This window comes from Lissotriton helveticus, chromosome 10, assembly GCF_964261635.1.
Source record: "Lissotriton helveticus chromosome 10, aLisHel1.1, whole genome shotgun sequence".
Taxonomy (NCBI): domain Eukaryota; kingdom Metazoa; phylum Chordata; class Amphibia; order Caudata; family Salamandridae; genus Lissotriton; species Lissotriton helveticus.
Window position 1 is genome coordinate 1102556575 of NC_136071.1, and position 25200 is coordinate 1102581774.

The following is a 25200-nucleotide window of genomic DNA, read 5'->3' on the forward strand; positions in this document are numbered from 1 at the left end:
ATTTCAGATTGGTGGTACAGAAGTGATTGTTTAAAGAACACAGCCCAGAATAATGTTTGTATTTAGAAGTAGGACCATTCATAATATTTTGGAGCTGCGTGCCTTTTGGAAAAAAACAACAAAAAAAGAAAATATATGTATATGTATTTTTTTTCCCATAAGGCACGCAGCTCCAAAATATTATGAATGGTCCTACTTCTAAATACAAACATTATTCTGGGCTGTGTTCTTTAAACAATCACTTCTGTACCACCAATCTGAAATGTCTAGATAACATGCTGGCCCATGGAGAGACGCTAAATGTTCTTAAACTTATAATCAAGAAACCGGTACTAATGTGGGGACTGTTCAGAATAGGGGCAGTTATATATATATATATATATATATATATATATATATATATATATATATATATATATATATATATATATATATATATATATATATATATATATATATATATATATATATATATATATATATATATATATATATATATATATATATATATATATATATATATATAATTTTTTTGAATATATTTTTGAGTTACTGTAAGCTTCAAAAAAATTTTTTGTCATGTTTGCCTCTTATTTTGAATGCAACCGTTTCGATTCCAGAATACCCAACTTTTTTTTAATTGTAAATGTATTATTATAGTAGTAGTCGTGGCACTATCTGCAATAGTAACCTCTGTAGGATAGATCTTATACTGTTTTGCATTCCAGAATGAGGGTCATGTAGCCTACTTGTTTGATTTTAAGAAAATATAGTCTGCCTGTTCTGTGACAGGTATGTAACTAGAGGTACTAATTATAATAACTGTGCCACAGTCCTATGAAATAATGACCACCGTATTAAAACAGTTTTTTATTCCATTGGTGGCTGTCTACTTACATATATTTTTCCTTTGCATTTCCTTTTAGGCATGTAATGAGCTTGGCCAAATATGGATGGAGTCTGGTGTCAGTGAAAATGCAGTTTCAGGGCATATACAGCTTCTTATACCTGGAGAATCTGCCTGTTTTGCGGTACATATTTATGTTCCTCTGTTCTGTTGTTCGTTTTCAATATGTTCTTTGTGTGCTGTCATCTTCTATTTAGGGGATCTGCTTCTCTTATGATGTCTTTCACACTAAGTGGGGGATATCAGGGCTGAGGACAGGGGACCTGATGTGAAGTTACAGATAGGATTTTATAGAAACGTGTATTTGTGCGGCATGAATCTTTTCTCGATTCAAATGCTGTGTATTATTCTTTTATGTAGTAGTTGGGTCCGTAACTGTCCCTAATTTTTCTTTTATCACCATGAGAAGTGGGGCAGTGCCAGCCTTCTATGATGTTGAATGTAAGCCCACAATGCTCAAAGACAAGCTTGTCATATTTATATTCTTTTTCCCACACATGGTTCGGAAGCTGAGTCAAGGACTCCGGGTTGATGCTTCTTGAGGTAAAACAGTTGGACGGGCTGAGATTTGGAGTTCACAATGACAACAAATCAAACTCATGTTGAAAAAATTGCCCAAAAAATTCAACAGGACGGTTTTTCTTTTAGGCTTCAACTACGTGGAATCGGAGAATGCATAGCTGGGATGGAGTCTAATCATGGGGTCTCGCCTGAATTCAGGAATTCATGTCAAATACCCTGTTTAGGCTTTGTCTTAATTGTCATCACAAATTGACATCTATAAAGCCTATAATCTGTGTCTCCCGAAGGTTCATAAGATTGAAGGCTGCATGACCTTAAAGGTCTGGGATAAACAACTTTGGGCACAATATGCCATGTCCCAGGTAAAACGTGTCCCTGAAAGCAAAAATCTGATGCAAAGGATAGGGCATAAGTAGATTTGGAGACTGGGGACTTGCTGGCAAAGGCGCTAAAAGAGCATTTGTTGAGGCCGAAAAGTGTAACTCATGGTCGTACCGGGGTTGAGCCAAAAACATTGAATTTAAAGACACCAAAACAGCCGTCCACAGCTCGGCATTCGATGGTGGACTCTGTATCGAAGATCATGGAGGCCCCGGGGTCATAACCAAAAGACACCAGTAGGACAACCTTTGCACTAGGTTTCAACTCTGGAGGAGGCTCTAGATTCTAGGTAAGAAAGGATGAATGGCTTGGTGGATGATGCTGAACAACAATCGCTGGATGTCAATAGGAAGCAGCAGTGGTCTGAGGCTAAAATGGCATCATTGCTGCAAACGAAAAAGTCGGACTCCTCAAAATCATGCAGAATACCTTCAAAAACAGGAGAAAAGTGGCCTCGGGATGAAACGCCAATAGACAATCACGAGAGACGGAGTAAGAGGACCTTTTACGAGGAGTGAGGTCAACTGTTACTGGAGGAAGACAAACAACCAGAGGTAGAGGCTGATTCTTCTCCAGAGAGAAACAGAGGGTAAACTTGACTCCTTCCCATCACTACTCTGAACCCTAGATGACTTTTTCTTGTATAACGAAGTGGTTAAAAGTTACCTATGTGATGCAACTAGAGGTAGAACAGGTGGAGGCTTGTTTCCTACAAGATGCTTTAACCATCTCAGAAAAGTTTTTTTAGTTTTTTTTAAGAGGAGCCAGTTTCAGTCCATTCTCACTAGGATTGTAGAGCAGGACAAAGAAGTCTTTAGAGTACCAGCTGCTTCTTCGAAGGCAGTCACACCAAGAGTGATGAAATATAAGCCTTCAAGTCAGGATCCAATATAAACAGACCAACGCACAAGTGGACTTGCTGATAATGTCTAAAAAGAGGGCTAATGTATCGGAATCCACCACCAGACAGAGCAAAAGGCTGCAGGGAGTAGGCTGATAAACGGAGTGGCAGCAGCCACCCAGTGGCATATTGCCAATTCAAATGCATTGCTCTGAAGAGTTGGTCACCATCAATGGGATGAGATTCATGATTTCCTTTAACATCTGCTCTAACAATTTAAAAAAAAATAAAGGATGAAACTGTCACCCTGGGGGGGAAACTTTGGCAGGGAAATGCCTGCAGTCTTCCCTGGTTGCCATTATCACGGTTGCCATGCAGTTGTGTACTGGCACCACACCAAGACCACACAACACGCCTGACTAAGGGTGTCAGAATTCAAGTCTGAAGATCAGGCATCCATAATCAACATGCTCTTCACAGGAGATGGCCTTACTGCAAAAGTGTGGCTGAAACCATTCAACAATTGAAGACTGAGCACAGCACTGCTAAGGCAATGGTAGCCCTACAAGCCCAGTGGGGAGGCCTGGTTTGCAGAAAAAATAAGCCATACCAGTCTGAGCAGACCAACGGGGATAAGTCCATAGTGGCAGCGTACTGCACAGAACAAACACAGCTTTTGTGCCAGAGCACAAGGCAGGAGCCAGTCCATAAGGATGTGACATCTCATGTAGGATGCCCCTAACATTTAACACCAGTAGGAGCCAAACTGATCCCAAAACAAGACCTGACTTTAAGGCCAATAATAGAGATTCCCAAGCAAAATGTCAGGACCAAGAAATTAAAAATGGCCACCTTCAGGGAGTGATGCCATTGTTACAGAAGGGAAACTATAGGACGACTATTGATCTGATTGACTTCTACTTCCATATCCCGATGAACAGGAGCAACAACAAGTATCTCATTATATGGTAAGGAGTGCTCATTACCAGTTAAAATTGTTAGGGTCCGGAATAAAGTCTGCATTGAGTTCATAAAATGTCTAATGGTGGTGGCTGCACACTTGTGTACATTATATGGACAGTCCACTGTGGGTCTCTTTGCAACAACATGGAATCTTCTTTGTATAAATTGGGGGGGGGGGGGGAGGGAAGGAACGAAGACTAAATTTATTATTTAAGCAGCCTAGTGGAAGGTTCTCATTTGGGTTGCAAAAAACAGCTAATGAGACTGGAAAGGCTTCTGTTTGTGTTGTGTATTCTCCTCCTATACAAATGTAAACAACAGTGTGCCTCATAAAAAGTGCGGACGATGCAGTGCATAGTTTTGTGCATAAACACTAAAATATATTAAAAACAAAGACAACCATAAATCAGCCATGGGTCCTATGTCAAGTTATACAAACACGCATGTGCATACAACATAGCATAATGCTAATCAAAGAACTAAAGTTGATCTATGTCGACGTTTCAACCCTTTGTAAATGGTAGGGTCTCCTCAGGACAATTCGTCTGGGTCACTATCTGCCTGTTTTGAGAGACAGAAACCAGACCAACCATCAGTCTGCATCGGAAATTACTGTCTCTGTATTATCTGTTGTGTGTTAATAAATGGCTCATTAATGTGCACAAGAGAAGGGAATGTGCGAAACAACAATATTGCTGTATATCCACTGCACAACTGCTGGAAGGTCTGTCAATAGAATGACCTTACCGTCTGTGGTAGAATGTATCTCCTTTCTAGGCTGCACTAATTATAAGTGCCATGTAAGTCCATTAAATCCAATATGGACTATCAGTATCTGAAACAATATATATATTCACCAGTATAAATCTGTGTAGCTGGGCCACTCTGTATATGAAAATACCCTAACAATAGGGCATGGCCTACCGCCCATGTGCATAAAGAATGACTGTGGTTATGTATAATGTGATTGAAGAACGTGCGTGCTGAACATTTTATATCTAATAAAGTGTCCAGTCAGTATAGTTGGTACAGGGCATGTTGCCATGTGTGTTCGACACAGCTGCTGTCATATTTGGGGTCTATGTGCAATTCCCCGTGTGTCTCAATGTGCGTGCAACGCTGTCGGGCAAGACACAATTGCATTAAAACATTTTTCAAGCCTTGTACGGCCACCTAGATGGGCTATTTAAATCGGGCCGCGGAAATGAAAAGCTGTGTTTATCATGCTCATGATGGAGGAAACAGTGCCACATAATAATGATAAGGCCAACTGTGGCAATCATCGCATCTGGTCTAATATATTACCCATACATTGATGAGTGCATGCCTGAAGACTAATTACATCTCTGACTTTGGTGCGAAGCATCCTTCTGTACGGGTGCTCATGGTAATTTTAGATTTAATAACCTGGTGCCTTTGCCTTGCCATTTCGATATTTCACTATGGATTGAGCTGATTTAACATGCAGTGTATGCAGCTGATTGCATCAATAATTTCAACTGTGCATCACTTACTTTGTATCACTGGGAGTGATTTCCAAAGCACTTTGAACATGCTACCAAGTCCATGATATTGTGCGATAAATCTAGACATTTAAAGAAACAAATGATTATTGTACCTGCAGATAGTGGTACTCTATAAACTATCTAGTGTAGTGCAGGAGCGCTTACTTAATACAGTATGGATCCATAGTGAAATATCGAAATGGCATGACGCAGGCTGTAGGTTGTAAATTTAAAATTACCATGAGCACATGTACAGAAGGATGCTTGGCACCAACGTCTGAGATGTAACGAGTCTTATGGTATGCGCTCATCACTCTAAGGGCACTGTATTAGACTGGATATGGTCGTTCCCACACTTGGCCTTATTGTTATATTGTGAATAGTTTCCTACATCATGAGCGTGATGCACGTGGCTTTTCACGACCCAATTAAAATGCACCCCATGGGTGGCCATGCTCGCGGTACTCAGCTTGACCAATGTTTTAAAGTAATTGTACATGATTTTGTCTTGACCGACCACGTTGCGCGCACATTGAGACACACACGAGGAATTGCACATCGACTTACAATAGACAGTGGCGGAGTCATACACACATGGCAACATGCCCTTTTCCAACGATACTGACTGGGCCCTTTATTAGATATAAAATGTTCAGCACGCATGTTACCTAATTGCGTGAAGCATAACCACAGTCCTCTTTTACTCACATGGACTGTAGGCCATTCCCTACTGGGTATTTTTGTATACAGATTGACATTGGTGAATGTATATATTGTTTCAGATACCGATAGTCCAGATTGGATTTAATGGACTTACATGGCACTTATAATGAGTGCATCCTAGAAAGGAGATTCATTCTTCAACAGACGTTATGGTCATTCTATTGACCTACCTATCAACGGTAGTCAGAAGTGGGCATAACCGTGTCCCATAGTTCCTAATTATGCCATCACCAAGATGGCAGAATTTTCCTAAAGTGGGGCACAATGTGTAGCTCACCTTAGTTTGTGACTGGCCTGGTAGTGCACCATGCCTCCCTGCATATCTAATTTTCCACCTGTCCTGATGACAAATGGGCCCAGGGCAGGAGGTTGGCATTTTCCCTATCTGGAGAGGCTGTGGTCGCATATCAAAGACAGCAGAGGTCTTTGAAACCTCCTGCCTTAATATGCTGATTACTTAGCCATTCTGCTTGGAGTAGGTGAGAACACCTCCGGCCAGAGACGGCCTTGTTTCTGCCCTCGGAGACCATAGGCTCTCATCTGCAAGGGGTTGGGGTCAGAAGACATTGTGTCCTCTCTCCTATGCCGTGAATGATTCCCCTCTATTGAACCCGCTACAGCATCATGAGACCCATGTTGGTGATATTTGTGCTCAACAAATGTAAAAAACAAAACATATGTGGTGGCAGGCTGGTCGACACCAGTCAGCCAGCACACTAGAGGCTGGTAGGTTTTCAGAGGGCACCTCCAAGGTACCCTCTGGGTGCATGTATTAATAAATCTGCCATTTCTCACTGATGTGTTCAGAGAAAGTAACGAGTTGGGGGTCCTCCCCGAAAATCACAGACTAGCCAACATTATGGTCATCCCTAAACCCACCAACCAGTGTTCGTCTGGAGGCCTATATCTTTGCTTAACTGAGAAGCCAAAAGCCTTGCGAAAATCCTTGCCACTCGTTCACTACAAGTTCTCACCCACTTAGTGCACCAGTCCAGGTGTATGCCGGCAAGAAATACCTCCCTTAATCTCCGCAGGCTCCACGGAGTACTTTGCCGGGCGTATACGATCAGGGAGGATGCGGTTGCGCTATCTCTGGATGCTGCTTCAGCGTTTGACACGATTGAAAGGCCCTACATGTTTGCTGTGCTTCATAAACTAGGTTTTGGTCCTGAATTTGCGAAATGGGTGCGCTTTCTGTACTGTCAGCCGCTGGCGCAGGTGGTCGTTTACGTCAAAAAATCCCCTGTTTTTTCTCTTGGCAGAGGCACTCGACAAGGTTGCCCCTTGTTGCTGCTCCTCTTCGCCTTGGCGCCACTGGCGGTCGTGGATCTGACTGGATCCCGCCATTAGAGGCCTCAAATGGATACATGACTGGGAAGACCGCATATTGTTATATGCACACGACATTTTGCTTTATTTGGCCTCCCCTGCAGCGTCTCCTAATCTTGTACTTGACATATTTCGAGTCTTCGGTAGATTTTCAGGCTACACAATCAACTTGTCCAAATCAGTGCTTTATGTCCTCTGCGGACAGCGGCCTTTGCTCCCCCGGGGTTGCCAGTTGACAGAGGCAGTGGAAGACTTAAAATATCTGGGAATTTGGATTTCCAAAGACATATCTAGATCATATGATCATAACCTTCGGCCGCTACTGGTGCGTCTCTAATCTGATCTCCTCCACTGGAAGTCGCTTCCTTTGATTCTCCTGGGGCGCGTGGCCCTATTTAAAATGATGTCCCTTCCCCGACTCTTATATGCACTACAGAACACCCCACTTCCAGTTGCTGCTTCATAGTTCAGAGAACTCGAGAGCACTGTTCGTGACCTGCTGTGGGGGGGCAAACCCCCCCCGCATCGCCACCCATAAACTTACACCAGGTTGGTTTGACGGGGGCATTGGGCTCCCAGATATTAGGAGGTATTAGTGGGCCTCGCAGCTCGCAACAATCAACCAATGCAGTTATAGACAGCAAGATGACCCAGCTCTTCGGATTCACAGGTGGCTCCTCCCAGGGGGGTAGTTTTGAGGGTGCGCTGTATACTAAGTCTTTGAAACCTGCCCTGTCCGGCCCGACTGGACATGCCGTGCAAGTATGGAAAGACGCTAACAGAAGCCTGGGCTGGGAGGGCAAACTCACTCAAGCCATGCCGCTCTGACATTGTGATCAGTTGGGTCGGCTGTCTCGCTCAAAGGGTTTCGATAAATGGGACCTTATTGGTAGGGTGGGGGATCTCTGGAAATCGGGTGACGTCCTACCCTTTGCCCGACTACAGCACGATTACTAAATGGCCACATCTGAACATTTCCGGTATCTTCAAATTAGGCATGCCCTGCTCCCTGTTCTCCCAAAAGGTACGGTCCTCCCTGAGTCCTCCCCTCTTGAGGACAGGATCCTTGACAGCAATCTACCCGAAAAGGCGATTTCTAATATTTACAGAAAGCTCATAAATAAAATGACAGACCCCCTGACTCGTCTGAGGAGTAAATGCGACTATGACGTGGCCAGCTTGGATGACGAGGAGTGGCGGGCGGCGCTTGCTTATCCCGTGAAGTTGCCATTTCCTCCAGCCTCTGGCTGGTCCAGCTAAAGATTCTCCACACAATTTACTTGTCAGGGCCCTCATTGGTCCATATGGGTTACACCCAAGATAGTGGCTGTGTGCGACGATGTGGACAGGAAGGCACCTTTATCTATACACTCTGGGAGTGCGCACTGATTCAGAAATATTGGGAACGGGTGGTGCTCATTATGGGGCAGCCTTGGGGCAACAAATATATTGTAATATAAAATTGGCTATACTGAACGTATGGGACCCTACCGACCTTAACGCCAAGGAGAGAATCTGGGTTTCATGGTTGCCAAACGTAATATTGCACGGTTGCGGAGGGCACCAAGCCCGCCGAAGGTGGTTGATTGGGCACGGGATATGGACTGGTGTATGGTAACGGAGAAGCCCATTTATGAATCCAGAGGGTGTCCGAAAAAATGGTCACATATATGGGGGCTATGGAATTCCTACCGGGGGGGACATTTGTGAGCCATCAAGGGTTCGGAGGGATACAGATGTTGAGATTTGACTGTACAGGACTACTGTCGTTAGCCCTATGTTATGGTGTCAGTCATCTTCTAGGCTTGATATCTGACTGATTACTACTGATTACCTGACTAATGCTGAATTGTGATTGTAACATGCCTTGTTTCTCAATAAAAAGAGTTACAAAAAAAAAAATCCGCCACTTGAAACACCATAGATTTCAGTGAAGCCATCATATAGCTGGGCAACTCTTTTTTTTTATCCGTGTCCTGCACAGGTACTTAAAATGGCTTCCCTGTTTACTTGTGACATCTAATATGTGACTTAGACTTCACAGGGGCATATCTGCAGTTTGAGGAACAAGTTTAGGGGAAGCGGCCTGGCACTGGGTACCTGGATAGCAGGAACCCAGTGCACATCTGTCAAAATTGCACCCGATACCAGGCAAACGGTGGGGGGGGGGGGGGGGCGGCATGTCAAAAAGTGGCACTTTCCTACATGTATGCACATTCATGTTTGATATAACTTGACAAAAGAACCAAGGATGATTTATGGTGTCTTTTGTATATATTTTATTGTTTATGCGCACACTTAAGCACTGTGTCGCCTGCACTTTCTATGAGTCTCACTGTAAGTTGCATTTATATTGGCTGAGAATACACACCGCAAACAGAAAGAAGCCTTTCCAGTCTCACTGTCTGTTTTTTGCAACCCGAATGAGAACATCCCCTTAGGCTGCTTGAATAATACATTTAGTTTGTGTTTCCTCTGATTTATACAAAAATGATTCCATTTTGTTACTAAGAGCTCCACGGTGGACTCTGTTCATATAACGTATCAAGACCCTGGTCCCCGTGAGCAAAGAGAGATGTTCTTTTGACACAATTCATATTTTGCACACTTGTTTAGGCAGGGAATATAGAAGTACCCATATCTAGATGACTGGCTGGTAAAGGAAAGCATATTCAAACAATGCCAGTGCAACATAGACCAGGTAATGGAAAAATTGTACACATTAGAGTGGAGAAATACTCTGCAATTTGGTGAAGAGAAAGACCTTCTAAGGAACAGAGCTACACTTGAACAAGGCCAAAGCCTTCTTAGTCCAAAAGAGCTGCAGCACTGACTGAGCAAGTTTATTTTTCCAGATGCCAGAAACCGGACAGTGAGAACAGTGATGAAAATGTTTGTGAGGATGTATTTTGAAGTTACCCAATTCTTTTCACAGGTTACTTATAAGAGCCATACAAGAGTGGCTACATAGTCTGTGGTCACAGAGATACAGAGGTGAGTATTATACAATGTATCAAAAGGCAGGCTGTTCAAGCAGCCAGTGTCCACAGTGACAATCGCCACAGATGCATCCCACATAGAGAGGGGTGCTCAAATAGAGAATCTAAAGCTGAGTAGACGGTGCACACTGCAAGAAGGAGTAAAACACATAAATGTGTTGGAACATAAGACCGTTTTCCCAGCACTAAAAGCATTTCCTTAAGAGTCACAGGGAAACTGATTTCAATCCAAATAGACCATACAACCAGCAAGACGTATTTACAGCACAGGCAAACACAAAAAAATGGCAAGGCTTAGCATCCAGATACCCAGAATACCCATCCCGGGGGTATTAACTCTTGATAACTGTTGAGGAATATTTGACTATTGTTCCATCTGATAGCAGTGGTGATCAAGCATGACATTGCAATAGCCCCACAGTGGGCACATAAAAATGATACCCAGACCTAATATGTTATGTTATGTTAGCCGGATTTATAGAGCGCACAGAAATGCAAACAACAGAGAGTGAAAAATACCAGTCTTTCACAACCTCTTAATCCTATAAGAAGAGAAAATGGGTCATCAGCAGCAGGCAAGCCTTAGCTTAGAAGTGGTTCCCTGTGCCCTTAGCCTACTAGTTAAGTGCATAGGAGTGGACGTGTTAAGGGAAGCAATGTGGCCTACAACACACAACTGCTGTGCCAAAGAAAACTTGGTAGATAATCTGGTGGTGGACACAACAATTATTAAATAATTTTCACACTACACTTAATACAAAATTCTCATCTGCTTCTATCCACGTACACTTCTCTGATTTCGTCTCACCTTCCTGAGGCTTCATTGGGAGGAACAGTTTTGGTACTCCAGTAATTACATTTGTAGAAGGAGTGAAGAGAATTTCCCCACCAAAATCACCCTCGTGCCTGTGTGGAACTTCAGCCTGGTACTGGCACATCTTATGAAACATCTTTTTGAACTGATGCACAAAAGAAAGCTAGAGTATCTCACTCTCAAGACAGCTTTTTAAATCATAATAAATATCCTTTAGCATAGTAATTGAAGGGAGTGTTGCAAATGGATAGGGGTAACTATCCAAGCATGTAACACCCAGGCGACAACAACCCTTGCTAACAAACCAAGAGGTGCATTCCACCAGGAAAAAAGATATGAAACTAGCATTTCTAGAGAATGTCTCCATCAGTGACATATGCACGGCCGTCAGATGGTCCTCAGTCCTTACCTTAACAAAGCATTATTCTGTGCATATTCATGCAAACCAGGAGAGATAGGTCGGCTAGAAGATTCTTAAACACCTTTTTGCAACCACTCGAACACTTTATCATACCATCCTTCAAAAATGCTAATACTGCTATATAATTGGTGTACAGCATGTGAATCCAGAAAAGATTTATAATGCAAAAGAAAAGGTATGTATCTGTAAGAATAGTTTTGCAGCTTGAAGCTTTTCTGGATTCACATGCGCTTCCTCCTTCTCTCCCCCCCCCCCCACACTCCTCACATTCCAAGTAAAGGGGCATAGGGGCGTAAACAAAAAGGTAAAGCCCCAGAATCAATAAAGACAAATACTGAGTCACTAGTCACCACAGCAGGGGGAAAAGAATCTCAACCACTAGATGGCTGAATCATGCACAGCATGTGAATCAGGAATAGGGCCAAGCTGTAAGACTATTGTTGTAGTTAAATAACTTTTTCCATCAACTCTCGATATGTTGGAACAGTTGGTCTGGAGTCCTGTTGAATTTTAGGACTTTGCAAAATTTCTGATCCTTTACAGATATGGTGACTCAAGTGGAGTGGAGCCTTTATGACATATTTACTTGAACAAGAGACAGATTGTGCCATTACAGAGGCTGCTTTGGGTTCACCTACTACGACAGTCATATGATACGTTCTTCTCATTAATGCATTTAGTCTTTGTGGTCTGATTTTCCAATTATGAATAATATATTTTTCTTCTGGGACCTAAAACAATCTGAGCAGTAATACTTTAAGCCGATTGTCTCCGATTTTTATATGAAATCACATAAAAGTAGCCCTTTAAAGTGACATGCATCTCTTTTGTTCCAGTGTGCGCCTCCTCTTGTTGTTGCTGCAAATATTGATGAGAAAACATTAAAACGGGAGGGAGTTTGTGCAGCCAGTCTACCAACCACCATGGGAGTTGTTGCAGGCATTCTTGTTCAGAATGTTCTGAAGTAAGTAGTTATTGTGTGTACAGTCATTGTTGATGAGTCCCATAATGGGTTCATTAGTGAATTATACCTTTTCTTGCAAGGTTGCACACATTTGTTACAACACAGAGAGGTGCATGAAGCAAAGGTGTTGCTTTCTCTAGCAACTATGTGGCAACCAGCAATTGTGCTACCACTGTGGGGGATGTTTGTGATTTAAGAGATGCTTGTGCTTTCTCTAAAACAAGTTGTGCTGCCTTCATATTATTGGGACTCAAAACCCAATTAGACATGGCTTTTACATCTTGCTGTTAGTCCTATAGGCCTGGATCCAACCCAGTATAGCCATAAAAAGGTACCAAGCCAACCTTTGAGGTAGTTAAATAAGCAAATGTTCTTAGCGGGACTATGCCATGTCGTCACATGAACCTCTATAACAGGCTATGTATCTGTAACATATCAAAATTGTTTTCTTTCAAAGTTTCAGTTGTAGCAGCAGGGCTTAAAATTTTCCTCTGTAGGTTGTAGACGGAATAATTTGTTTAAATTTAGCTATAATCATTGTCAATGTCTGTGTTTTGTTCATAATCAAATTGTATGATAATGATTCCATTTGTGTCGGATTTCATAACCAAGATTCCGCTGTTTTTAGGAGCAAAGTATACACTGCCTCAAAGTTTAGCAGAAAATATGCTCCAGTTCCAAATGAACTGCTCTGCGACATCGATCTTTTGGTAGATCCTGATTGAGAAAGGAGAACAAATATATGATACCTTTCAGAGGCTTGAAAGAGTATAGGATGGATTCAACCTGTGATTAGTCTAGCTGTTATTCAATTTCACAGATAAAAGCAGTAAACTATAACCATAACTCAGATTAAGAATATTTTTCAACAGCGTTTAGGAAAACTATTCTTAACCAATCTTAAGAGTTGGTATGTCTCATTTATTCATTTCATTCAAATCCTTTATTCGATCTTACACATAAGATCATAAAAGTATTTACAGTCACAGTTAAGAAAAGATATAGATAAAGATAGCATAAGTCTTGATACTTAAAAATCCGCTAACATCCAATTTGTTTAAAATCCATTTCATCTATATACATATGCAAATACAATAAGAGTTTGAAAACCAGTCCTAAATCGTCCTATGAGCCAACCTGCTTCCTCTTTTTCAAACATGCCCATAAAAACGATACTAGCGAGAAACACACAAAAGAATTCTGCAAGGATTTTAGAAAAAACAATGCTACGCGACAGAATTTAAAATAACGCTTACAAATCGGTACAATAAAATTATGTCTCTCCTGGCGGTAAAGACCACAAAAAAATAAAAGATGAAGATCATTTTGTGGGGATAACTTGTCACATTGAAACAGGGAAAGATCAGAATGTTTATATTTCTTCCCTTCCCATCAGTGGTATCAAATTTAGGCAAAATCTTAATAAAATATATTTGTGATGTGGCAATGTAACATCAACCAAATAAAAGTAGCTTCCCTCCTCCAGCACTGGGGTTAATTCATACAGACGAGCTGACTGATTGTGGACATTTTTAGGGCTCGGCCTCTGCCAATGCGCAAGCATTGCAGATTTCGAGACATATTATGGCTTATCCAGAGCTTACTAAACGGGCGATTTGATGCTGTGCCCGTGAAAAAGCTCGTGCACAGCATCAAAGCCACCAGCCTCCCTCCACAAGCTTACCCCAGCGTGCGCTCTGGCATTTCTCCTCCCCTAATTATTCACTGCCCACGGCCGGCCGGCACATCAAAGGCTGCTGCTCCCCCTGCGTCTCGTCACCCTTACTCTCACCTTTTCTTCCCTTCTTGCCTCTCCCCCCCCCCCCCCCCCCCCCCCCACTCCCCACCACAGCAATGCCGAGGGCTTGTCTGCCTTCTCCCAGACTCGTTTACTTAACGTTCCCTGGCCTGCACACTAAACTTTCCCTAGCTATGATGCCTGGGACTTCATTCCGCTTTTTTTTTTCCAATGCATTTACCAATGCTTGTTTTTTTATTTGCGGCTTGCATTTCTATCTACCCCTCCTTCCTCTCTCCCTCCCTCCCTCTCTCCCTCCCTCCCTCTCGCTCAGCGCCGAGGCCGAGCCCCTGGCACAGCTTTGCAACAGAGGCCCTCGGCAGCAGGGAGAGTCGATTTACACAGGCAGCAATGCAGCCTCTAGACTCTGCAGCCTGGGCCTACATACAAACAGGCAACCATGGACACGAAGAAACGACATAGCAAAAATATATCAATCTAACCATGGAGACTTTATGGCCACCATTTGCACGGCTCCAGGCAAATACCAGATCAGGCCTCTTTTGCTGTTAAACGATTGACAGTTATTACCCAAATCAATTAACTCTTGTTTTGTAGATCACGAAAGCCTTGGCTGCCCCTGCCAGAGCACAATTCCCATACAGAGCAACAACGCCTATGCTCATTTGATCTCTCATTCAGTGAGGTTTTTCTTCCCAGTCTCAAACATAACTTTGCCATACATGCAGACGCATGCTTGGCTGATGTCCGCTTTTCGGTGATTTTCACCATCCTACAAAGCACCATGCTTCTAAAGACTTCAATATGGGTAACCATTTTTGCAAACCTGCAACACCTTCCTAAAGAGGTTTAGTCCTCATTGAATGTATGTGATGAAATCAACCTCATTCGCGAGGCAACAAAAAGGTTGACATTAATACACAGGTCCCGTGATGCAAATTGAAGAAGAAAAAAAACAGCCCTTCTTCCCATTCACTCCAGACATCTCCATTCGCACCTCTGCATTATCTTCCTAGAGAACAACCACCAGAGACGAGTTGTTCCCAAATAAAACGCAGTGACTTCTACTTGAGGCCCTGAAATTAGAAGTGTGCACAATGCAGTTTCTGGGATCGGACATTAGCAAAACTGATTTAAATATGCCTCAAGTTGTAACAGGTAGAACAATGATGAAAATTAAAGCCAGTTCACAAGAGAAGCAACATTCCAGTTTTCACTTGCACAGCCACCACACAGCTCCACCGATGCCGATGCACCCACCACACAGCTCCACCGATGCACCCACCACACAGCTCCACCGATGCACCCACCACACAGCTCCACCGATGCAGCCACCACCCAGCTCCACCGATGCACCCACCACACAGCTCCACCGAGGCACCCACCATACAGCTCCACCGAGGCACCCACCATACAGCTCCACCGATGCAGCCACCACACAGCTCCACCGATGCAGCCACCACACAGCTCCACCGATGCAGCCACCACACAGCTCCACCGATGCAGCCACCACACAGCTCCACCGATGCAGCCACCACACAGCTCCACCGATGCAGCCACCGCACAGCTCCACCGATGCAGCCACCGCACAGCTCCACCGATGCAGCCACCGCACAGCTCCACCGATGCAGCCACCACACAGCTCCGCCGATGCAGCCACCACCCAGCTCCGCCGAGGCAGCCACCACCCAGCTCCACCGAGTCAGCCACCACACAGCTCCACCGATGCACCCACCACACAGCTCCACCGAGGCACCCACCACACAGCTCCACCGAGGCACCCACCACACAGCTCCACCGACGCAGCCACCACACAGCTCCACCGACGCAGCCACCACACAGCTCCACCGACGCAGCCACCACACAGCTCCACCGACGCAGCCACCACACAGCTCCACCGATGCAGCCACCACACAGCTCCACCGATGCAGCCACCACACAGCTCCACCGATGCAGCCACCACACAGCTCCACCGATGCAGCCACCACACAGCTCCACCGATGCAGCCACCACACAGCTCCACTGACACAGCTCCACCGATGCAGCCACCACACAGCTCCACCGATGCACCCACCACACAGCTCCACCGATGCAGCCACCACACAGCTCCACCGATGCACCCACCACACAGCTCCACCGATGCAGCCACCACACAGCTCCACCGATGCAGCCACCACACAGCTCCACCGATGCAGCCACCACACAGCTCCACCGATGCAGCCACCACACAGCTCCACCGATGCAGCCACCACACAGCTCCACCGATGCAGCCACCACACAGCTCCACCGATGCAGCCACCACCCAGCTCCACCGATGCAGCCACCACCCAGCTCCACCGATGCAGCCACCACACAGCTCCACCGATGCAGCCACCACACAGCTCCACCGATGCAGCCACCACACAGCTCCACCGACACAGCTCCACCGATGCAGCCACCACCCAGCTCCACCGATGCACCCACCACACAGCTCCACCGACACAGCTCCACCGATGCAGCCACCACCCAGCTCCACCGATGCACCCACCACACAGCTCCACTGACACAGCTCCACCGATGCAGCCACCACACAGCTCCACCGATGCACCCACCACACAGCTCCACCGATGCAGCCACCACACAGCTCCACCGATGCAGCCACCACCCAGCTCCACCGATGCAGCCACCACCCAGCTCCACCGATGCACCCACCACCACCGATGCACCCACCACCCAGCTCCACCGATGCACCCACCACCCAGCTCCACCGATGCAGCCACCACACAGCTCCACCGACACAGCTCCACCGATGCAGCCACCACACAGCTCCACCGATGCACCCACCACACAGCTCCACCGATGCAGCCACCACACAGCTCCACCGATGCAGCCACCACACAGCTCCACCGATGCAGCCACCACCCAGCTCCACCGATGCAGCCACCACCCAGCTCCACCGATGCAGCCACCACCCAGCTCCACCGATGCAGCCACCACACAGCTCCACCGATGCAGCCACCACACAGCTCCACCGACACAGCTCCACCGATGCAGCCACCACCCAGCTCCACCGATGCACCCACCACACAGCTCCACCGACACAGCTCCACCGATGCAGCCACCACCCAGCTCCACCGATGCACCCACCACACAGCTCCACTGACACAGCTCCACCAATGCAGCCACCACACAGCTCCACCGATGCACCCACCACACAGCTCCACCGATGCAGCCACCACACAGCTCCACCGATGCAGCCACCACCCAGCTCCACCGATGCACCCACCACACAGCTCCACCGATGCAGCCACCACATAGCTCTACCGATGCAGCCACCACACAGCTCCACCGACACAGCTCCACCGATGCAGCCACCACCCAGCTCCACCGATGCACCCACCACACAGCTCCACCGACACAGCTCCACCGATGCACCCACCTCACAGCTCCACCGATGCACCCACCACACAGCTCCACCGATGCAGCCACCACACAGCTCAACAGACACAGCACCACCGATGCACCCACCACCCAGCTCCACCGATGCAGCCACCACACAGCTCAACCGACACAGCACCACCGATGCACCCACCACCCAGCTCCACCGATGCACCCACCACACAGCTCCACTGACACAGCTCCACCGATGCACCCACCACACAGCTCCACCGAGGCACCAACCATACAGCTCCACCGAAGGCACCCACCACACAGCTCCACCAAGGCACCCACCACACAGCTCTACCATGCCCCCACCACACAGCTCCACCGATGAACCCACCGACCCAGCTCCACCGATGCACCCACCACACAGCTCCCCTGAGGCACCCACCACACAGCTCCACTGAGGCACCCACCACACAGCCCTACCGATGCACCCACCACACATTTCCACCGATGCACCCACCACACAGCTCCACCGATGCACCCACCACACAGCTCCACCGACACAGCTCCACCGATGCACCCACCACACAGCTCCACCGATGCAGCCACCACACAGCTCCACCGACACTGCTCCACCGATGCACCCACCACCCAGCTCCACCGATGCACCCACCACACAGCTCCACCGATACAGCCACCACAAAGCTCCACCGACACAGCTCCACCGATGCACCCACCACCCAGCTCCACCGATGCACCCACTACACAGCTCCACCGACACAGCTCCACCGATGCACCCACCACACAGCTCCACCGATGCACCCACCACACAGCTCCACCAATGCTGCCACCGCACAGCTCTACCGACACAGCTCCACCCATGCACCCACCACCCAGCTCCACCGATGCAGCCACCACACAGCTCCACCGACACAGCTCCACCCATGCACCCACCACCCAGCTCCACCGATGCAGCCACCACACAGCTCCACCGACACAGCTCCACCGATGCACCCACCACCCAGCTCCACCGATGCACCCACCACACAGCTCCACCGACACAGCTCCACCGATGCACCCACCTCACAGCTCCACCGATGCACCCACCACACAGCTCCACCGATGCAGCCACCACACAGCTCAACCGACACAGCACCACCGATGCACCCACCACCCAGCTCCACCGATGCAGCCACCACACAGCTCAACCGACACAGCACCACCGATGCACCCACCACCCAGCTCCACCGATGCACCCACCACACAGCTCCACTGACACAGCTCCACCGATGCACCCACCACACAGCTCCACCGAGGCACCAACCATACAGCTCCACCGAAGGCACCCACCACACAGCTCCACCAAGGCACCCACCACACAGCTCCACCAAGGCACCCACCACACAGCTCCACCAAGGCACCCACCACACAGCTCTACCATGCCCCCACCACACAGCTCCACCGATGCACCCACCACACAGCTCCACAGATGCACCCGCCACACAGCTCCACTGATGCACCCACTAAGCTCCACCGACACAGCTCCACCGATGCACCCACCACACATTTCCACCGATGCACCCACCACACAGCTCCACCGATGCACCCACCACACAGCTCCACCGATGCAGCCACCACACAGCTCAACCGACACAGCACCACCGATGCACCCACCACCCAGCTCCACCGATGCAGCCACCACACAGCTCAACCGACACAGCACCACCGATGCACCCACCTCCCAGCTCCACCGATGCACCCACCACACAGCTCCACTGACACAGCTCCACCGATGCACCCACCACACAGCTCCACCGAGGCACCAACCATACAGCTCCACCGAAGGCACCCACCACACAGCTCCACCAAGGCACCCACCACACAGCTCCACCAAGGCACCCACCACACAGCTCCACCAAGGCACCCACCACACAGCTCTACCATGCCCCCACCACACAGCTCCACCGATGCACCCACCACACAGCTCCACAGATGCACCCGCCACACAGCTCCACTGATGCACCCACTAAGCTCCACCGACACAGCTCCACCGATGCACCCACCACACATTTCCACCGATGCACCCACCACACAGCTCCACCGATGCACCCACCACACAGCTCCACCGACACAGCTCCACCGATGCACCCACCACACAGCTCCACCGATGCACCCACCACACTGCTCCACCGATGCAGCCACCACACAGCTCCACCGACACTGCTCCACCGATGCACCCACCACCCAGCTCCACCGATGCACCCACCACACAGTTCCACTGATGAAGCCACCACAAAACTCCACCGCCACAGCTCCACCGATGCACCCACCACCCAGCTCCACCGATGCACCCACCACACAGCTCCACCGACACAGCTCCACCGATGCACCCACCACACAGCTCCACCAATGCACCCACCACACAGCTCCACCGATGCTGCCACCACACAGCTCTACCGACACAGCTCCACCGATGCACCCACCACCCAGCTCCACCAATCACCCACCACACAGCTCCACCAATCACCCACCACACAGCTCCACCAATCACCCACCACACAGCTCCACCGAGGCACCCACCACACAGCTCCACCGAGGCACCCACCATACAGCTCCACCAAGGCACCCACCACACAGCTCCACAGATGCACCCACCACACAGCTCCACCGAGGCACCCATCACACAGCTCCACAGATGCACCCACCACACAGCTCCACTGAAGCACCCACCACACAGCTCCACCGATGCACCCACCACACAACTCCGCCGAGGCACCCACCACACAGCTCCAACGATGCACCCACCATACAGCTCCACCGATGCTCCAACTAAGCTCCACCAATGCACCCACCACACAGCTCCACCAATGCACCCACTAAGCTCCACCGATGCACACACCACTCAGCGCAACCACAGCATCACTCAGCGCAACCACAGCATCACTCAGGAGCACCACAGCATCACTCAGCGTAACCACAGCATCACTCAGCGCAACCACAGCATCACTGGTTCAAATATGTTCTTTCAATGTTTCAAACTGTTTTCAAGCTTTCACGCTTTATTACAAATCACAAAAAGATGTTAATATTTCACTTCTGTTCTTGGATTTTCGTCACAATAAAAAACACTGAACATAATCTTCACAAAAGTTATTTACAAAAGTTTAAGCTATTGCCATTGCAAATTAAATACATTATTTAAGTATTAATTATTTAAAAAAATGAAAAGCCATTGTTATTTGTAATATCAATACATCTAAGTCATGTAAATACAAAACATGTTGCATTACAAATGCATTAGGTGTCACATTTGCGAAAGTTATAACTATTGGCATTGTAAATGACAAAGCTAATTTAGCTATTTTAAAAAATAACTCATAAAGAAAAAAAAAATCATTTATAAGACCAATAGCTCAAACTTTCCTAATGCGAGCCCTATTGCATTTCCAATGCTTGTTTTCTCTTCTTAAATATTGGGCTCTCTGAGTGAATATCTCAATTACTTTCCGCTTTGTAATGGAGTTACAGGTGGACTGGTCTTTAAAAAGGAGACTTAGACCGATTGCAGTTAGTTCTGACTCCATGTACTTTATCCAACTGATACTGCTGTAGTTGTCTGATTTTAAAATAGTCGTTATTAAATTATGGGTAAGGGGGACTGTGTCCCTACGCCATATAGAATGCCACAACAGGAGTGGTGCCATTTTGATAGAATCCATAATGTATGGTAGAGTCAGTTCCATATGAAGCTCATAATTCGAGTATGACTGGGGTAGGGAAGTAAAAGACTTAAAAAGTTTATTCTCAATGGATTGTAGAGAATCGCTGGGAGCCATCCCCCATACTGCTGCCTCATACACCGTTGCCGCCTTTGTTTTTGCATGATAGATTTTTTTCATAGAAATTCGAGGTGTGACTCCCAATATTTTTGTAAATGTTTTCAGTGCCACTAGATTTCTCTGCATACCCATTGCTCTGCCCTCTAGCAATTCGGACCATGATTGATTTTTATCAAAGAGAACACCTAAATAGGGAAATGAGTCCACCACCTCAATTTTACCGGAGTCCATAAAGAAATATGGTGGTCTTACTCGTATCCCTGCCCCCGCAATAATTATTAAAGATTTGGTTTGATTGACCTTTAAATCTAGTTAATTCATAAAAAACGCATAGGTCGATATAAGATGCTGGAGCCCCGTCCCAGTTCGGGCCATCAGAACGGCGTCATCAGCCTACGACAAGATCGGTAACCGCTGATGGTTGGAGAGCACGGGAACATCCAAGGCTGCGCCCTCAAGATGTTTTCCTACACTGTTGGTATAGATGGAAAAGCTGCCTACAGGTCCATAAAGGCAAAGTAGATCTTCCCACCATTTGCTCTGACATATCTATCCATGATGAATGAGAGGTTCAGGCATTGGTCTATCATGCCCTTACCTTCCTGTAAGCCATATTGGGACTCCATTAAAATATTCTTACTCCTCACCCATGCCTCCACTTTTGTCAAAAGAAGGCAGCCCATGAGTTTGGCCGTCGTATCAATTAGTGAAATTGGCCAGTAATTTTTAGGATTACTCCCTTTTTGTAGACTGGGACGATTATGCTAGTTTTCCGAGACACAGGGGTGAGGGGGGGGACCAACTACAGCGATTTTATTAAAAACGTTAGTTAGAAAGGGGGCCCATATATCCGTGTTCTCAAAGAAGAAGTCCATTGGAACACCATCAGGACCCGGGGCTTTCCCAGTACTGCAGGCCTTAATCCCACCCCTGACTTCTTTAGTGAGAAAAGAGAGAGGATTCCCAGAGATAATAGACACCGATGGTATTGGGTAATCGGTTGGAGCAAAGGTACCTTTAAAGTGAGCCACCCACTCCTCCTCCCCTACATTAACATTGAGCGATGGATCATTAGGCATTTTGAAGTGGGGGCTGTTTATTATTCCCCAAAACACCTTAGAGTTGCCTGAAACCGCGGCATGCTCTAATTTGGCCTATGTTTCTTCCTTTATCGCGTTCTCCCTATTTTTCCTGGCTATTTTATATTCCTTACGGAGAATGACAATTTCAGAGGTGTTTCTAGGATTGCATCCTAAAGCTTTAGTGAGGGCTTTCTTTTATTTTGAACAAATAGCGTCAAACCAGCCCTTGACTTTTATTTGAGTTCCTGATTTTTCTAGTAATTATATTCCTTATATGATCTAAGAATTCTACAAAGGAAGATCCCAAAAGTTGGGGATGATTATCGCAGTCTTAACAGTTACTAATATTATGAAGGGCATTCCTAATTTTATTAGGTATCACTTTGGTTTTATCAATTTTGGGCCACTTCAATTGGTATCCATTCCTCCTGGCTATTATAGGCTGACCAATTACCTGAGACGTTGATGCCACCTTCTGGATAAATTGGATCTCACAGAGCAAAATCGCATGGTCACTAAAAGCGTTAAATTGATTATTGATTTTGCTGCACCTAGTGTCTAAAGGATTTGTGACCAATATAAAATCAATAGTTGATTCCTGATGTTCCCGGTGAAAAGTTGGAGCCAAACCCTCGCCAACTGTGGCTAAGTTATTGACCATGAAAATATTTCTCGACAAGATTAACATATTCAGAGTGTTTCAATAAGTATTATGTGAAAAATTGTGGACAGGGTTGCCCCTCAAATCCTCCACACCACAAACCCGTTCTAAGTTATAGTGGCAAGGATGTATATTAACATCTCCCAGCCAGATGATGATTAGGAGAACCTTTTGTTTAACACAATTGGTAGATTCAGAACACAAGAGCTCTAAACTACTTTTGTTAGAGGGCCAGCAACAAATTATTAGTTCATTAAACTAATTAAAAAAATAAAAAAGTTAACCAGAAACCAGTTGTCTGGAAGGCCTATCCTGAAGTGAAAGAGGTCTTTTAATCTAATATCAACTTCAGGACCAACTCCTGATAAGGATACTAAGAACGATAATGGTGAAGGAGGACCATCTACTTCTGTGGGGCTTACATTTTGAGAATTGCAGATTTCACATAGTTATCAGTCTTATGCTCAGTGTTGGAAAACAGATAACAAAATCAGGCATTTAATGCTTCATAAGAGCGTGGAGAAAATTGCAAATTTAGGGCATCATTAGAGTATAATTCCTAATAGAAGTAATTTGGTAAAATAATCCTCTAATATTGTTGTTGGCCTTCGCTTTACTGACCTGTGGAACTTGCAAGGTGTTTTCCTAAGTTCATAAATTTTTGCAAAGATACGACTTTGAGGATACACTTACTTTGATGCTGAGGGAAATCTCTGTGAAATAGAGAAGTTTAAAGGTGGTTTAATTTCCCTCTTCCCTTGGAAGTGACGGATGCATATTGAGGGGAAGTAATTCTTGACTCTTGACAACGTGTTCCACCTCGTTCTCTGGCACAAGTGATGGATTGGTAGCAGTGTTAATCCCTTATCGGATGTTGGTGCTCCTGCTGGATCATTTTCTCTGTCAAAAAACATCTACATAGCAATTTTAAATTAGACACACACAACCCCTTTGGTTCTATAAAGACAATGTATAGTGAAGGTTTAAAGTACCTTAAAGGTTTATTTTCCGATTACAAGTCCTAAAGAAATCAAGTAATATAGTCAATCAATAAATCAAAGTGCAAAGTCCAGTTTGATTACAGAACCAAGTAAAGAACTCAGTAAAGTTCATAACCGCAAACTACAGAATATAATATTGGAGACCAATCTGGCATGATTTTGCCGCTTAAGGTCAGTAAGAAAGGGGTCTTTAACTCATCCAGAATGAGAGTACTTTTATAAGGTTCTGAACAAAGGATCTCTTGTACATTCAATACAGTTGTATCTGGTTCCTACAGAATAATGCAATCAGAATTAATACATTTCAAAAGTCTCAATTTTACAACCTGGAGCTTCTCACATACGCCAACTTAACTAGAACAATTTTTGCAATATTTTGTGTGATTCTGCTAAGAAAGTTAGGTAAAACCTTGAACATGTACAATTCTTCAGAAACAACATTTTAATATTCTAGAATAGGTGTTGACTTGCGTGCGGAAACACATTCAGACATTATTTTTCAGAAATGTGAATACAAGTTTGTCCAAATGAAATGGAACATTACCAGCAAATGTCACAAACAAATTGGATTATGAGGCCTACAATTTACGTGTTAGCTAGTTTGATTATTATTTTTTCATTAATCCAATGCATTGAAAAACAAAGTTAACACTTTGTTGGACAATTTAAATTCATGATGGAAGCTAGTAGGTGTCTACCGTTTTTACCGAGTCTTCTGATTAGGTAGTTGCTACTTCTGAGAAGAATGGGGTGAATTTCCAGGCAATATCACTTGATGGAATTGGTTAGCAATGATTTTGAAGAAATCTGATCTATATGAATAGGTTAAATTGTATCAAAAAAGCATCTACAGTGGTGCAATACACTTGTGTATAAGCTTGTGGAAAAAGCAAAGTGAATAGACTAATGATATAGCATATATAAAAATATGGTTTGGCTGCTACATAACTTATTTGTGATTCATATCAAAATACATTGTGTTCAGAATTTCAGTCCATGCTCCTAAGGATTTGAGTTTCGACCAATATTTATCTAATGCTGGGGTTGTCTTCAGGATAGATCAGATGTGCCAGTTGTGCAGCATCCCTCAGCTACAGTGCAGTTGTGTAATGAGGTGGTGGAT

The 25200-nt window shown here is 45.9% G+C and overlaps 1 protein-coding gene across 2 annotated transcripts in view; it reads left to right on the forward strand.

The window, feature by feature from the left end:
* UBA5 (ubiquitin like modifier activating enzyme 5) overlaps positions 1 to 25200 on the forward strand; it is a 76088-nt gene that overhangs the window by 42352 nt on the left and 8536 nt on the right. For both annotated transcript variants that reach the window (XM_078663852.1, XM_078663853.1), the window contains exons 7-8: positions 927 to 1031; positions 12242 to 12369. In XM_078663852.1, coding sequence (XP_078519978.1) covers positions 927 to 1031; positions 12242 to 12369 — 233 coding nt within the window. The remainder of the gene's footprint in view (positions 1 to 926; positions 1032 to 12241; positions 12370 to 25200) is intronic.